The following is a 16464-nucleotide window of genomic DNA, read 5'->3' on the forward strand; positions in this document are numbered from 1 at the left end:
CCAGAGCCCAACACATATCAGAAGGACATCCTACAAGGCCAGTAAATGTCAGATTGACCATGCAGACGTCTCGCTTATGCTAAAGCCACCAAAAGTCCCAACGGAGAACTGCATACTCCAAAGCTGTGGATCCACACCACCACTGGTAATTCTGTGGTTCCAGTGGTAATAGTAAACGATTTCTGAGGTCAATTAGCAGATTTAGTGCTGATTTACTTCCAAACTCTTAGAGGTCTGACGCAGACTTTCAGGGGACACTTCCTATCTAGAGACCAGCACTAAAAACAGGAAGACCATACAAGCCGAGAGTACACCAGTGATAGACCAGTGACAATATGAAGGCCATGGCCTATTAATAACCTCGATGGACACTGCCTGCCCAGAGCTGAGCACAGCCCATCAGGAGACCCTGCCAGCCTAGAGCTGAGTACAGCTGAACACAGCCCATCAGCAGACACTGCCAGCCCAGAGCTGAGCACAGCCCATCAGGTGACACTGCCAGCGAGAGCTGAGCACAGCCCATCGGGAGACACTGCCAGCGAGAGCTGAGCACAGCCCATCAGGAGACACTGCCAGCCCAGAGCTGATCACAGCCCATCAGGAGACACTGCCAGCGAGAGCTGAGCACAGCCCATCAGGAGACACTGCCAGCCCAGAGCTGATTACAGCCCATCAGGTGACACTGCCAGCGAGAGCTGAGCACAGCCCATCGGGAGACACTGCCAGCGAGAGCTGAGCACAGCCCATCAGGAGACACTGCCAGCCCAGAGCTGATTACAGCCCATCAGGTGACACTGCCAGCGAGAGCTGAGCACAGCCCATCGGGAGACAATGCCAGCGAGAGCTGAGCACAGCCCATCAGGAGACACTGCTAGCTCTGAGTCCCATGCTTTTTACCTTCATGCACTGCTGTTCACAAGACCTATTAATATTCTGACTGTACAGTTTGAAAAAATAATACTTTGAACCTCTGCTTCTTTCAACAGAACCCACAACAAAACCTAGAGTCTGCAAATCTAAGACGGTAGAAGAAAGAGCCCACAGAAGATGAACGGCAGACCACTGCGCTGTGAAGAATTCCACTTCCTCTCAGGAACGCCCAGCAATCTACCCATCTATGAGCAAGCATCTACAGGATATGAAGGAGATGCATTTTTCAGCCGGGTTTGAGGAAGGTGCTTTACTAGCAGTTCATTGCTAACCTTACACAAGAGCTCCCACATGAGTGAGTGCACTGAGCGGGAGAAAACATTCAGCAAGAGTCTGGAAGGCCGACACTAGGGACAGGCCCTATATCTGTGCACTAGGCAAGATCATCATCACTTGCTTTTGAGTTCTGACGAGTCATCTCGTCATGAACCATAATGAGGGGCAGCCCCATCAGTGCGCTGAATGTGGAGAGGACAACAGTGTGGCATTGTGCGCAGGTGTAATATCGCCGGTTGCATCGGAGGCAGAGTGCGAGGAAAGCTTCAAACCGCCCTCCTTTCTAAATAGTCATCAGTGGATCTATTGTGATGAGAAGCCCTTCAAGTGCACAGAATGTGAGAAAAGCTTTGCACGACCCTCCGATCTCAACAAGCATCAGAGGATCCATACTGGGGTGAAGCCCTATAAGTGCACAGTGTGTAGGAAGAGCTTCAGACAATCCTCAGATTGCATAAAACATCAGAGGATCCATACTGGGGAGAAACCATACACATGCACAGCATGCAAGAAAAGCTTCAGACTATCCACATATCTTGTACATCATCAGAGGATCCATACTGGGGAAAGGCCCTACGAGTGCACCGAGTGCAAGACACTCTTCAGTCGATCCTCGCTTCTAATAAGCCATCACAGGATCCATACAGGGGAAAAGCCCTACAAGTGCACAGAGTGTGGGAAAAGCTTTGGTGCATCTTCCTCTCTAAGAATGCATCACATGGTCCATACTGGGGTGAAACCATACAAGTGCACAGAGTGCAAGAAAAGCTTCATTCAACTCTCAGATCTAGTATGCCATCAAAGGAGCCATACTGGGGAGAAACCATACAATTGCATAGCGTGCAAGAAAAACTTCAGTCGACTCTCACATCTGAGAAGGCATAAAATAATCTGTGCTGGGGAGACACACCCTTCAAGTGCACAGAATGCAGGGGAAGCTTCAGATAATCCTCAAAGCTCATAAAACACCAGAAGATCCATCCTGTGTAGTGGTCCTAAGAATACCTTCAGTCAGTTTCATCTCTATTCAGCCATAAAACAGTCCATGCCACGGAGAAGCCTTGCAGGTGTGCAGTGTGAGAATACCTTCAGCCAGACGGAGAAGCCTTGCAGGTGTGCAGAGTGCGAGAATACCTTCAGTCAGTTTTATCTCTATTCAGTCATAAGACAGTCCATGCTACGGAGAAGCCTTGCAGGAGGGCAGAGTGTGAGAATACCTTCAGTCAGTTTCATCTCTATTCAGCCATTAATCCATGCTACGGAGAAGCCTTGCAGGTGGGAATAGTGTGAGAATACCTTCAGCCAGTTTCATCTCTATTCAGCCATTAGACAGTCCATGCTACGGAGAAGCCTTGCAGGAGGGCAGAGTGTGAGAATACCTTCAGTCAGTTTCATCTCTATTCAGTCATTATACAGTCCATGCTATGGAGAAGCCTTGCAGGTGGCAGAGTGTGAGAATACCTTCAGTCAGTTTCATCTCTATTCAGCCATAAGAGTCCATGCTACGGAGAAGCCTTGCAGGTGGGCAGAGTGTGGGAATACCTTCAGTCAGTTTCATCTCTATTCAGTCATAAGACAGTCCATGCTACGGAGAAGCCTTGCAGGTGGGCAGAGTGTGGGAATACCTTCAGTCAGTTTCATCTCTATTCAGTCATAAGACAGTCCATGCTACGGAGAAGCCTTGCAGGTGTGCAGAGTGTGAGAATACCTTCAGTCAGTTTCATCTCTATTCAGCCATAAGAGTCCATGCTACGGAGAAGCCTTGCAGGAGGGCGGAGTGTGAGAATACCTTCAGTCAGTTTCATCTCTATTCAGCCATTAGACAGTCCATGCTACGGAGAAGCCTTGCAGGTGTGCAGAGTGTGAGAATACCTTCAGTCAGTTTCATCTCTATTCAGCCATAAGAGTCCATGCTACGGAGAAGCCTTGCAGGAGGGCACAGTGTGAGAATACCTTCAGTCAGTTTCATCTCTATTCAGCCATACGAGTCCATGCTACGGAGAAGCCTTGCAGGAGGGCAGAGTGTGAGAATACCTTCAGTCAGTTTCATCTCTATTCAGCCATTAGACAGTCCATGCTACGGAGAAGCCTTGCAGGAGGGCAGAGTGTGAGAATACCTTCAGTCAGTTTCATCTCTATTCAGCCATTAGACAGTCCATGCTACGGAGAAGCCTTGCAGGTGGGCAGAGTGTGAGAATACCTTCAGTCAGTTTCATCTCTATTCAGCCATTAGATAGTACATGCTACGGAGAAGCATTGCAGGTGGGCAGAGTGTGAGAATACCTTCAGTCAGTTTCATCTCTATTCAGCCATTAGACAGTCCATGCTACGGAGAAGCCTTGCAGGAGGGCAGAGTGTGAGAATACCTTCAGTCAGTTTCATCTCTATTCAGCCATAAGAGTCCATGCTACGGAGAAGCCTTGCAGGAGGGCAGAGTGTGAGAATACCTTCAGTCAGTTTCATCTCTATTCAGCCATAAGAGTCCATGCTACGGAGAAGCCTTGCAGGAGGGCAGAGTGTGGTGGACACTGCATTAAGTGTTAACTGCTTCAGTATCTGAGATGCACCACAAGAGACACAGCACACTCACTGGTTGATATGGTTTAACTGCACCTCTGCTCTGATATCCCTTGAGATAATCCATTCCTTGAAGAATGGACTGAGTTCGTTGAGCTTCTAAAAACGGCATTACAAACCAGTGCACTGGGTATCTACTTGACATCAGTCTGACAGTTGAACTCAGTACGACTTTAATTAGAAAAATAGAAATGCTCCACGTACACCGAAAGTGGATTGACGCAAGTGCTAAAGACACGGGCTGTCATACCTTCGTGATGGCAGTAGTGAATGCATTGCTTAATGATGCAGTACCGACAATGCAAGAAAGAGGCGATAAAAGGACATTTCCCATTTACCGATGATCACTGTCACCCCCTAGAAACAGAATGAAGATCTTTGCTGAAGACAAAACTGTGAGAAGATTCTGCAGAGTATATGGGAAGTAAACAGACTCAAACTAAAACACCACCAGAGATTACTGCAATAAAACTCTTTAGGTCAAGATATGCAAGGACCTTGCAGTGTATTATAAGCAACACAACTCGCAGATCTTATGTAGCAAACGCATATGCAAACCAAATTGGATACAGATGAAACAGCAACCGAAAACGTAAAAATAAAAAACAAAAAAGCCACAAATGTCCACGGATAAGAACATTTCTAGAGAATACCCATCATTAGGCTTCCCATTGAGGCTGGCGTCCATTACTGTAACTTGCTACAGTATAGAAACCATACATTGAGATAAATGGGGGCAGAGTGTATATGTATCTAAAAGCCAAATCCTGCAAAACAAAGAAAAGAGGCACAAAAACATGGTATGAATTCAAATAGCATTCACTGATGAGTGAAGCCATCATGGAGAGTTACAACAAAGCCACAAACCAAGGAAAGGCTGGACAGAGCATAAACCATATTTGATGTCCCAACACACACACACACACACACACACGTGTGTGTATGTATGTATGTATGTATGTATATATGTATCTGAATGTATGCATGCATGCATGCTATGGATGTCTATGACAGGAGGCTAGCGGAAGAGCAAAGGAACACTGTCCAGGGTATGTTTCAGTCACGTGTGTGTATGCATGCATGCTATGGATGTCTATGACAGGAGGCTAGCGGAAGAGCAAAGGAACACTGTCCAGGGTATGTTTCAGTCACGTGTGTGTATGTGTTACTAACCACTCCGAAATAGGCCGAAGATGTGGAGGAGTGACCTTGGAAATGGTGGTACAGGAATCAATATTCAGCCTTCCATCCCAGCTCCCCTGAGTACAAGACTCAGGCTTCCTCAAAGAGGGGCTCTTTTCTACAATGTACCTCTATGCTGTTTCAGTTGGGACAGACAGAGGTGTCAATTGAATATAAGAGCGGGGAGAACACACACCGCCAATACCAATGCTGCAAAGGAATACAAAGATATTAGTGTTGAAGTTTAAAGCAAGTAATCAGAACAGTTGAATTTTAATGGGAAACTACCTAAGTAAGTATTGGAGTGGAGCTTCCCCGGGGTGGATCTACAAGAAATAACACAATGAGTGGGAATATTCTAAAGAGCCTTTTAAAGTATCAATCCCCACTTATATATCTAACTGTTTACAACTAACCTGAATAAGGATATTTTGAGGAAAGGAATCCAGGAAACAGAAGACAACGAAAGGAGAAAATAACAAACAGGAATGTTAGTATAGGGAAGTAGCCCCGAACGGCACGAGGGTCGCACTAGTGCCGTCTTGGTGCAGTTTCAGCAGAGCGTTTGTATGCACTTGAAGACAAGTTCACAAAATAGTCACTCAATGTCCCAGAATCCAACAGAAGACAAATCTCCAAACAATGTCGTGGAGAGGAAATAGTAGCAGAGACGGGATTTGTCAATTAAGTATGTACCTGAGCACACATGCATCCAGAGTAGGTGTAGAAAAGTTCCGGATAGTTGACAGCAAGTCCTCTGCTTTGGTTCCGTGTGCAGAAGTGGCAACCTGGAATGAAGTTCCGCAAGAGACAGAAGGGAGCCGGATCCAATAGTCAGGCAAGGGTCAAAACCAGGAAATCAGATGAGGAATCGTGTGGAGAAGACACAAAGTAGAAACGGACGTAACCATTTGTAGCATGTAATGCTAATTAGCAGCAACGAGCCCCTTGAAAGACGGTGGTTTTATAGCCGTAAGGGGGCGTGTCTTGCCGTACGTCTTCCACGTACAGGACGTGTCAGCTGACCCGGAGTCCGTCGTAATCTGTACATGCGCCATGGCAACCTGTATCGGGTCCACAGAGGAGCTTGTAAAGAAGTCGTATCCTGCAAGGAGGCCCGCGGGGAAGCCCGAAGTGTAACAGCATCCTCCCCCAAACACTCTGGCAACCCCCTGGCGGAATGGAAACTCCTCAGAAGATCCGGACAATGTAAATTGGAGAGAGGCTCCCAGGTACGGTCCTCAGGCCCATAACCCTTCCAATCCACAAGGTAGAACAATGTACCCCTAGACACACTGCAGTCCAGGATACGTGAGACCTCATACTCCTCCTCTCCATCGACCAAGATTGGCGAAGGACATGTAGGCAGACAAGTCCCTTGGACGAAAGGCTTGATCAGGGAGACATGAAAGACTGGATGTATCCGCCATGAGCGCGGCAGGGAGAGCTTGACCGCCACAGGATTGATAACATCAGTAATGGCATAGGGTCCCACGTATTTAGGCAGAAGCAAGCGTTTGCCCGCAATTCGCAAATTACGGAACGACAGCCACACCTTCATGCCATTCCGATAGACTGGTGCAGAGGATCGATGCACATCGGCATACTTCTTGGCACGATCTTGAGCTCGGAGTAAATGACAGCGTACATCACGATGAATCTTATCGAGATCTCTTATGCAGTCTCTTGCTGCCGGATTGACAGCCGGCAATACCGGATCAAGTGGGAGTGCCCTAGGATGACCACCATACAGGGCAAAAAAGGGAGAAACCCCAGTTGATGTATGCATAGAGTTGTTATATGCAAACTCTGCATAAGGCAGAGAAGTAAACCAAGACTGTTGGAACTGAAGGCATAGACAGCGTAGGTACTGTTCGATAGTGGCATTAGTTCTCTCAGTCTGCCCATCGGTCTGAGGATGGCAAGCCGAGGAGTACCTGTCCTCAATACCCAGAGAAGCTGTAAGAGCCTTCCAGAATCGTGACGTAAATTGTGTACCACGGTCGGAAACAATAACCGAGGGTAATCCAAAGAAACGAAACACATTCGTCAAGAACAGTCTCGCCAATTCCGGAGCCGCAGGCAAGCCAGAACAAGGTATGAACAATGCATATTTTGTGAAATAATCAACAATCACCCAAATGGTGTCATGGCCCTGAACGTCAGGAAGTTCCACAATGAAATCCATTGACAGCATCTGCCAAGGTTTGTACGGAGTCAAACCAGTAGGAAGAGGTTGTAACAAGCCTACTGGTTTGACTCTAGAGGTTTTACACTGAGTGCATATGGAACAAGTCAAAATGTAGTCCTTTACATCACAAACCATGGAAGGCCACCAAGCCCAGCGCCATAAGGCTTCAAGAGTCTTTTGACTTCCTGGATGTGCTGCAATCAAAGAATCGTGAGACCACTGGAGCGCTAAAGCTCTAGCTTGACCTGAGGGTTTATAAACGCGCCCTTGAATGAATGGCATACCCTGAAATACTTCCAGGTTGAAGTCAGTGATCCCTTTTGGATGGGTTGATACCCAATCAAGGATGATTGAACGCAAAGAGGGCTGAACTGAACAACCACAAACAACTTTGTTCGGTAGGAGAGGAAGTGCTTCGACCTGTTGGGACTGGCCATCTGCATGTAGGCGAGAGAGAGTATCAGCCGAAACTTGAGCTTTAGCAGGACGGTATGTGTTAACAAATTGATACTGTGAAAAGAATAAATGCCACCGCGCCTGTCTAGCTGTAAGGCATTTCATGGAATAGTTCCTTTCATAAGCTGTCAATTTACAAGAGAAGTAGGCAACAGGATGAATCTCGTCCGAATGAGGACAGGTTTGTGACAACACCGCCCCAAGAGCATAACCCGAAGCATCAGCTTCAACAAAAAAAGGAAGCTCAGGATCAGGATGTTTGAGGACAGGGGCGGAAGTGAAGGCTGACTTTAATTGATCAAAAGCTTTCTGAGCTTCTGAAGACCATACAAATGGCACCTTGACACTTGTCAGAGAGTTAAGAGGTGTAGAGATTTCAGAAAAGCCATTGATGAAGTGTCTATAAAAGTTTGCAAATCCCAGGAATGATTGTAAAGATTTGACTGATTTGGGCACAGGCCATTCCAGGATAGCACTAATTTTCGACTGACTCATGCGCACCCCATTGTTAGTAAGATCATATCCTAAAAATTCCACCTCTGTGGTGTGAAATATGCACTTTTCGGCTTTTACAAACAATTTGTGATCTCTCAGACGTTGGAGCACTGTTTTGACATGTATTTCGTGGTCTTTCTGGTTTTTTGAATAGATCAAAATGTCATCCAGGTAGACAACAACAAACTGATCAAGGATGTCATAAAACAAATCGTTCATGAATGCCTGAAAGGTGGCCGGGACATTACATAGCCCGAAGGGCATGACAAGGTATTCAAATAGACCGTAACGTGTTTTGAAAGCGGTCTTCCATTCGTCCCCCTCTCTCATACGGACCAAATTATAAGCTCCTCTGAGATCAAGCTTAGTAAATACTTTGGAAGATCCTAATTGATCAAGGAGGACAGAGATCAGAGGAAGAGGGTACTGGTTTTTTATGGTTGCTGCATTCAAAGCACGATAATCAATACAGGGATGTAAATCCCCTTCCTTCTTAGGAACAAAGAAAAGTGGTGATGCAATTGATGATTTGGATGGACAAATGAATCCCATGGCCAAGGCCTTGTCTATATAGTCTTTAAGGACTTCGTCTTCTTTGAGAGGGAGGGAATACACTCTGCCAGATGGTATTTTTACTCCTGGTATTAGGTCTATTGGGCAATCATAGGCTCTATGTGGAGGTAGAGTCTCCGCCATCCCTTTGTCAAAAACATCTGCGTAATCTGCATATTGAGAAGGTACCATAGAGACAACTTTATTAGAAACAGCTCCAATATGCATAGTGGGAGAAACCAGTGCCCTGACCGGACTATCCTGGGTAATTCCAAGTAATGTAGTGCATCGGGTATTGCATATATTGGAACAGAACTGAATCTGTTATGTCGACCAGTCGATGGCAGGGTTATGAAGCTTCAACCATGGAATACCCAGAATGACTCTGTAGGCCGGTGCTTTGATGATATTGAATGATATCTCTTCAGTATGGCCTTCATCAGTACTCGTATGAAATGGAACCGTTTGGTGAGTTACCATTCCCGATACAAGAATTGAACCGTCCCCCGCATTCACTGTTTCAGGTATAGCTTTGCGAATCAGTGGTATTCTTGACATAGAGGCAAAGCATTGATCAACATAATTACCTGTTGCACCTGAATCAATCACAGCTGTTGTCTGGAATGAAACTCTGTGATTCAGGGAAAATGTAACAGGTAGGCGAACTAGATGACTCGGATTCTGTAATGTAGAGTCCAAAGGTGAATTTCCCGACATAGGGACTCTGTCTACTGTCGGTATTTGGCATTTCCCGCCTTTCTTTTGGGTTTTTTGGGACATTCAGGCAATAAGTGGTCAGAGGCCCCACAGTACATGCAGAGATTGTGTGATCTACGATATTCTCGTTGAGCAGGGGTAAGTGGTCCCCTACCCACACCAATCTGCATAGGTTCTGGTGCAGGAAGTGAAGAAGACGAGGCCTCTGCTGAAACTGTGCTGAACAATGCTGGTTTCTTTTCGCCACGTCTTTCGGATTTACGGGCATCAATCTGAAGGACTAAATCTAACAGTTCCCCGAATGCCGTGGGGACTACAGGAACAGTGGAGAGGGAGGATGTCCTTTAACCCATCTGAGAGGCCTTGATAGAAGATGGCTGTCTTCATTTCCTCATGCCATTCAGTTTCTGCTGCCAACTGATTGAACCAGGCCAAATAGACCAATAGAGAATTGCTTTAAGAGTTCCAGGTCAGTAGCTTGAGTAGTATAACATGTATCAAATACTTTACTCATCATAGCAAGAAGGGCATCACAATTGTAGAGAACATGACTGTTGGATTCTAATAATGGGTTAGCCCATGCGGCTGCAGTGTCTCCTAAATGTGACAAGACAAAAGACGCTTTAGTTGTAGAAGTTGGAAATGAAGCGGGACTGCACAAAAAATGCAGTTTGCATTGGTTAATGAATGTTCGGTATTGTTTAGGATCGCCTAGAAAGCGTTCAGGAGGAGCTAGAGGGAACTGGGTTGTAAGCATGATCGGGTTTGATTCCTGCTGCTGAGGTGGAAACCCTGATCCTGACGCTGTAGCACCAGCACCGGCCATCTGTGGCGCTGGTGTGGTAACCAAGGCCTGAATGGCGTCCATACGTTGGCACAGTGCCTCTTGTGCATTGGTCAAGTCGGTTCGTAGATCCGTGACCATTTGCACGATTTGAGTCAAAGCATCACTGGCCTCCGTCGACATTGTTCGTGGCTGCTAATTCTGTTACTCACCACTCCGAAATAGGCCGAACTGCTGTTTCAGAATCCAACAGAAGACAAATATCCAAACAATGTTGTGGAGAGGAAATAGTAGCAGAGACGGGATTTGTCAATTAAGTATGTACCGGAGCACTCATGCATCCAGAGTAGGTGTAGAAAGGTTCCGGATAGTTGACAGCAAGTCCTCTGCTTTGGTTCCGTGTGCAGAAGTGGCAACCTGGAATTAAGTTCCGCAAGAGACAGAAGGGAGCCGGATCCAATAACGTTCCGAGTCAAAAAACCAGTTGAGCACGACAGGAATAAAGGAGGAGGCAAGCCGATCCAGTAGTCAGGCAAGGGTCAAAACCAGGAAATCAGATGAGGAATCGTGTGGAGAAGACACGAAGTAGAAACAGATGTAACCGCTTGTAGCATGTAACGCTAATTAGCAGCAACAAGCCCCTTGAAAGACGGTGGTTTTATAGCCGCAAGGGGGCGTGTCTTGCCGTACGTCTTCCACGTACAGGATGTGTCAGCTGACGCGGAGTCCGTCGTAATCTGTACATGTGCCATGGCAACCTGTATCGGGTCCACAGAGGAGCTTGCAAAGAAGTCGTATTCTGCAAGGAGGCCCGCGGGGAAGCCCGAAGTGTAACAGCATGTATGCATGCTATGTGTGTCTATGACAGGAGGCTAGCGGAAGAGCAAAGGAACACTGTCCAGGGTATGTTTCAGTGAATTAGTCAGGGAGTAGTAGTGTGAAGACACTGGACTAGTGCTCTGAAGATCAGAATCTTGTTTATTTGTTTTGTTTGTTTATTTATATAGCGAAGCCCAGAGGCATCTAGGCGCTTTAACTTAAGGATATGGTTACAGTACGTGCTGGAGGCATACACGTTACAATCGTTACTGTACAGGCTTACATTGGGCCTGGATAGTGCAGAAAGGATTCACACTTGGGAAAGTTCACCTCTTGTTGCGGGGAACTACATAACGGGACATAGTAGGTGCAAAGGATACATACTTGGGAAAGATCGCCTCTTGTTGCGAGGAACTACATCAGAGTACATAAAGGGGTATAGTAGGTGCAAAGGATACATACTTGGGAAAGCTGGCCTCTTGTTGCAGAGAACTGCATCAGAGTACATAACGGGACATAGTAGCAGCAAAGGATACATACTTGGGAAAGCTTGCCTCTTGTTGCGGGTACTACATCAGAGTACATAACGGGACATAGTAGGTGCAAAGTATACATACTTGGGAAAGATCGCCTCTTGTTGCGAGGAACTGCATCAGAGTACATAACGGGACATAGTAGGTGCAAAGGATACATACTTGGGAAAGCTCACCTCTTGTTGCGGGGAACTACATCAGAGTACATAAAGGGGCATAGTAGGTGCAAAGGATACATACTTGGGAAAGATCGCCTCTTGTTGCGAGGAACTGCATCAGAGTACATAACGGGACATAGTAGGTGCAAAGGATACATACTTGGGAAAGCTCACCTCATGTTATGGGGAACTACATCAAGGTATACATGAGGGACTTGCGTACATACAAGGTATAACGTTAAAGAAGGCAGTAAAGTACATACATAGGAGGGTGCAATCTAGGGATAGAAGGCCAGTATGCAAGTGGAGATTACATGAAAGCAGCAACAATATACTGTAATTAGTATACAATATGGCGCAATAAGCATGCGGTTTTGATTATTGCAGAGGCAAATATAGTATGCTGATATTGCAGCAGGCATGCAGGTCGTAACGATGCTGCCGCCACAAGGTGATAGTTACAGTATTGGCGGCGAATATATCTCATGACAAGGGATGCGAAGTTAAATGAATGAAGGGTGCATGCTAGTTGACTCAGTGTGGAGAGGAACGTCCGGTGGATCCATAGTTAACAGTGATGTGATAACAATATGAAATGAGTCCAAAATCGGCATTCCTAGCAACGCACGGCAGACCAGCCATAGTGAACAAAGCATTGTCTTGAAGAGCAATGAGAGATAAAGTTTGGCGCAGCAGTCAATGTTTGTGGAATAGGTGAACATTGTTGACAATGATACAAAAAAATATTCAATGTTAGGAGATCTGGTACATACGTCTAAGCCACTCTTTTTAACCCAGGCCTGCAGACCATGCACATTCCATGAGCTTATTTTCAGGTTGTATTTCTGCCCAATGGCAGTAGTCCGTTTTTCAGGAGGGTCTTCATATATGGCTGGGGGCTCAGCTCCCTTTGTTTTCCCGCCTCCTTTCTTACCTTTCTTGGTCTCTGGCTCTGCTGATGCTGTCTGGAAACTGAAAAGAAGCATTTCGTAAAGAGAGGCCTTATGTTGCTTTCATTGTCAATTGTAAAAAACTTTAAGTCCCTATGAGACCCAATAACATTGTGTGTCTTCATTTCCTTCCCAAAGCGCTAGACAGGGGGGTCAGTCAGATGATCGTTGGCCGACTGTTAGAGATTCTCTAAGTGTAGCAGTAGAAGTTGCCTGATGTTCAGACATGTAGCCCTCCTCTGTCCACTTATAATACATCTCGTCCCGCTTGGCCATATCCAAACATGGGGGCACCATCAGAGTTCACAGAGGCTGTGGAAAGGGGGCAGGAGGAACCATGAATGGGCACCCCAAAGTAATCCAAATGGATTAGAGGTCAGTTCACAGAGGGCGCAGTAGGTTCACAGGTTCCTCCTGGAAGTGGATGAACATGCAAGTCTGATCAGAGTTGCAGAGTAAGTCTGTGGTCTTCCTGAGCAACAAGTCCACAGAAGGAAGAGTCTGAGACTGCAAAGATGTGAAAATCCATAGAGCTGATATAAGAGCAAAGCATCAAACCCCAAGTGCAATCTGAAGAGAATCTGATGAACAGGCAGGAGTCGACCATCTGTGGACTACATCTGAGCCGAGTAGCACGATGATTGAATCCAAAACACATAGGCCCATGGTGTCCAACATGAAGCATTGAGGAGTGCCAAGTGCAGGTATCAGGGATTATAAGAAAGTTCTGTTTACCGATATCCCGGCCGATACACATGGATATTGTAGTCAATGGACGTATCAGCATTATAGCTGCCATTCCCTCCACGTTTGTCGGTTGTACGCAGGGACTACCTAATAATTGGCGTACAAGTCGTGGTTGAGTTTCACGCAATGTCACCACACCCTCCCACACAATGACCCTTCTGGACATGGTTTCTGTGGGGAATGCCAGTGAAAGGTAGTCAGATGTTTGCGTCAGGGTCCGTGTGTCTAATGCTGGGGCCTTGGCCGAGGTAGAACGGGATAGTTACCTCCTTCCATGAGAGGGATAGTCCAGTCAACTGTCACTCGCACAAGGTAGGCTGATTTGGAAGCCGAATCTCGGAATGCAGTCAGGCTCCATAACACATGTAACTTACAATGTTTCAAAGACTTGTAATAAGCTTTAGAGTCTCTCACAAAGCATTCTGGCTGTAACTGTGAAGAGGTGACATGGGGTTAAACAGGGTTTAGCAGAGGTAGAACTCTCACCAACACATCGGGCCTCATTACGAGGTAGCCATGGTGTTATTAGCACCATGGCTACCCCCTTACTGTATTCCAGGTCCTGGTTCTCGAAATAGGGACTTACCGGGTCATTCCAACCTTGGAGGACCCGGTAAATCCCCATTCTGAGAACCATTACCCATTCCCATTCGAGCCCCCATAGGGCTCAATGGGAATGGGGAACATGCTAACAACGGGCCCGTTAATGGCGGGCCCGTTGTTAGCATGCTGGGCCGCTCGTGGAACCCGCTAAGGACGTCTGGTAAAACCAGGCATTCAGAGTGGGTCCTGCGAGTGGACCTTGTAATCGGGCGGTAAGGGGTTAACGGCTCCGGCACCTTTACCGGCGCGGTTAACCCCTTACCGCCCACCTCGTAATGAGGCCCATTGTATTGATAATCCTGTAAACACAGAGGAATCTTTGAGAACAGGATTCAATTCACTCCTGATTCTTAGCATGTGATATTAAGCTATCTAGGTATATAACTATGGAAGAAAAACCACATAGTGGATTGGCAAATTATCTTAGGCAACACAAAATGGATGCATGCTTTTCTAAGGCTGAGGATAAACTTGCTCCTAACCTGTGATCTAATTGGTGCAAGACAAACAGTTGTCCATCATTTACGATTTTGTAGATTTTGTCAAAATACTGGCTGAATTGAAACTAGAATGTCCATGTTTACAAATATTTCGTATTCATGATTTTGTACATGATCCGAGTTTTTAAAGAAGCATGCATTTTTTATATGGCTTTTAAGCGTCCATCAGACAGCTTTATCAATTGCTGTAATTTTATGTATAGGATTTCAGGAAATTGAATATGACATTAGGTAAAACAATTCCAAATTCTGTGATTAAGCTACAATCGTAGTGGATAAATACATTTCTAAAACATCATTTTAAATATTAATTGTGATTGCTGTTTGTTTTGTAGTTTTTATGTGTTTCATGTTTGTATAAATTATGAATGTCTGTACACTTTCTGTATATGTAAATGTGAAAGGTTTATATTAAACCCAAAATGAAATCCCAATAAAACAGTAAATCATGCGCTGCCTGTTCCGTCAGATGCGATGACTTCTCTCGAATGTGAAAGTCCAGAAAGGTGTATTTTAGGAGAAATTCTGTCACTGCTCCTATTTTTATTTATTTAAATGTTTATTGGTTTCAAGGTCAGAAAATAAAAGGAAATTGTTTACAAAACATTTAGCCTCATTACATGTTCGGCGGTAGCCTTGCTGGTAAAACTGGCAGGCTGCCGCCGAATTTGCATATTTTTCCAGTGCCCGGGAATGGGTGATTATCGGGGTATTACAACACCGGCAGACCCGGTAATTGCCCATTCCAGAGCGCTGGAAAATATTCTTTCCCATTCCCATTGAGCCCTATAGGGCTCAATGGGAATGGGGAGGACGCATTCACCGGCACCGTTCGTGAATGGTGCCAGTGCATCCGACATGCTCTGCTCGCGGTTGCCGGCACGCCCGCCAGGTCAGATCTGGCGGTGGGAAGGCACCCGCGAGCAGAACTCGTAGTTTGCTTGTCCGGTAACTACGGTACCATCAAGCCTACCGGTACCGTAGTTACCAGACCGGCAAACTTGTAATGAGGCCCACTGGAAGAAAACCTTTACCATTAGATTACATCAGACCTCCATTCACTCCTAAAAAATCATATGTATGTATTTAAAAACCTCTTTTTAAAATCCATACACCCACTAGCTTCTAAGCCTTTCCCATCTTCATAACCGCAAAACCTCCCAATGAGCAATCCAAGCTGGATTCGATCCCACTTTCCAGCTGGAGATTAAGCTAGGGGTTTCCCTCTACTCTCTTTCCCGTCCCCCTACTTAATGCAAATGCCAACATTTTCATTAGAGCAATTACCAGTCCTGTGTGCTCTCCCATTTGAACCCATTCCCACCAATCTGGTGGATTTAAAGTTCCCTCCACTGTCCTATACCTCTCTAAGACAAAACAGATGGATTTTAGGGATTCACAGGTAGTAAGCAAATGCATGTGTTTCCATTGAGTCAATGGTCGTGCAAAAGCGACATTGGAAATCCCCTCCTCCCCCATCATTTTCCTCAGCCAGTGTACCACTCTTGAATCCAAAATATTCAAACAACACCTGAGTAACATATCTCTGTACCTTGGCAAGGGAACTTTTTTCAGGTATTGATGGAGAGAATTAAGGAACTTTCCATCCACAATAAATCGATGCCTTAATTTGTCTTTCCCACACTGTTCTATAGGGTCGATCCAATCCCATGCCAGCAAATTCTTTTTTACCTGCGATGGATTTCCCATCAGCTCTCCCACCTCAATATCTCTTGATTTCAAGATCTTTTCTACTTTTAATCTCCAGAGATCTAGGTGTTTATCTTGGCCGTCTTTACTAAGATCCAAGATTGCAAACAGTACAATTGGAATATCCTGTGCGCATTTCCTATAGAGAGTCATAGTTTTCTACACCGCCATTGATTCTAATGATTACAATTTACGCTTGTGTCTAATTGCACAAATAGGGAATCCCTTTGGAAGTCTCAACACATTCCTCCAAAAATAGCCCTCTAATTTCTCCCATACTAAAC

General features: G+C 45.7%; 1 protein-coding gene across 1 annotated transcript in view; it reads left to right on the forward strand.

Moving 5' to 3' along the window:
• The window catches only part of LOC138468436 (zinc finger protein 436-like), a 123051-nt gene extending 108130 nt beyond the window's left edge, over window positions 1–14921 (forward strand). Inside the window, exon 2 of the mRNA XM_069608991.1 lies at window positions 987–14921. Coding sequence (XP_069465092.1) covers window positions 1355–2170 — 816 coding nt within the window. The 5' untranslated portion in view covers window positions 987–1354 and the 3' untranslated portion in view covers window positions 2171–14921. The remainder of the gene's footprint in view (window positions 1–986) is intronic.
• Window positions 14922–16464: the final 1543 nt, after the last annotated feature.

Source organism: Ambystoma mexicanum, chromosome 4q (assembly GCF_040938575.1).
Source record: "Ambystoma mexicanum isolate Mex_15411 chromosome 4q, UKY_AmexF1_1, whole genome shotgun sequence".
Lineage (NCBI taxonomy): Eukaryota > Metazoa > Chordata > Amphibia > Caudata > Ambystomatidae > Ambystoma > Ambystoma mexicanum.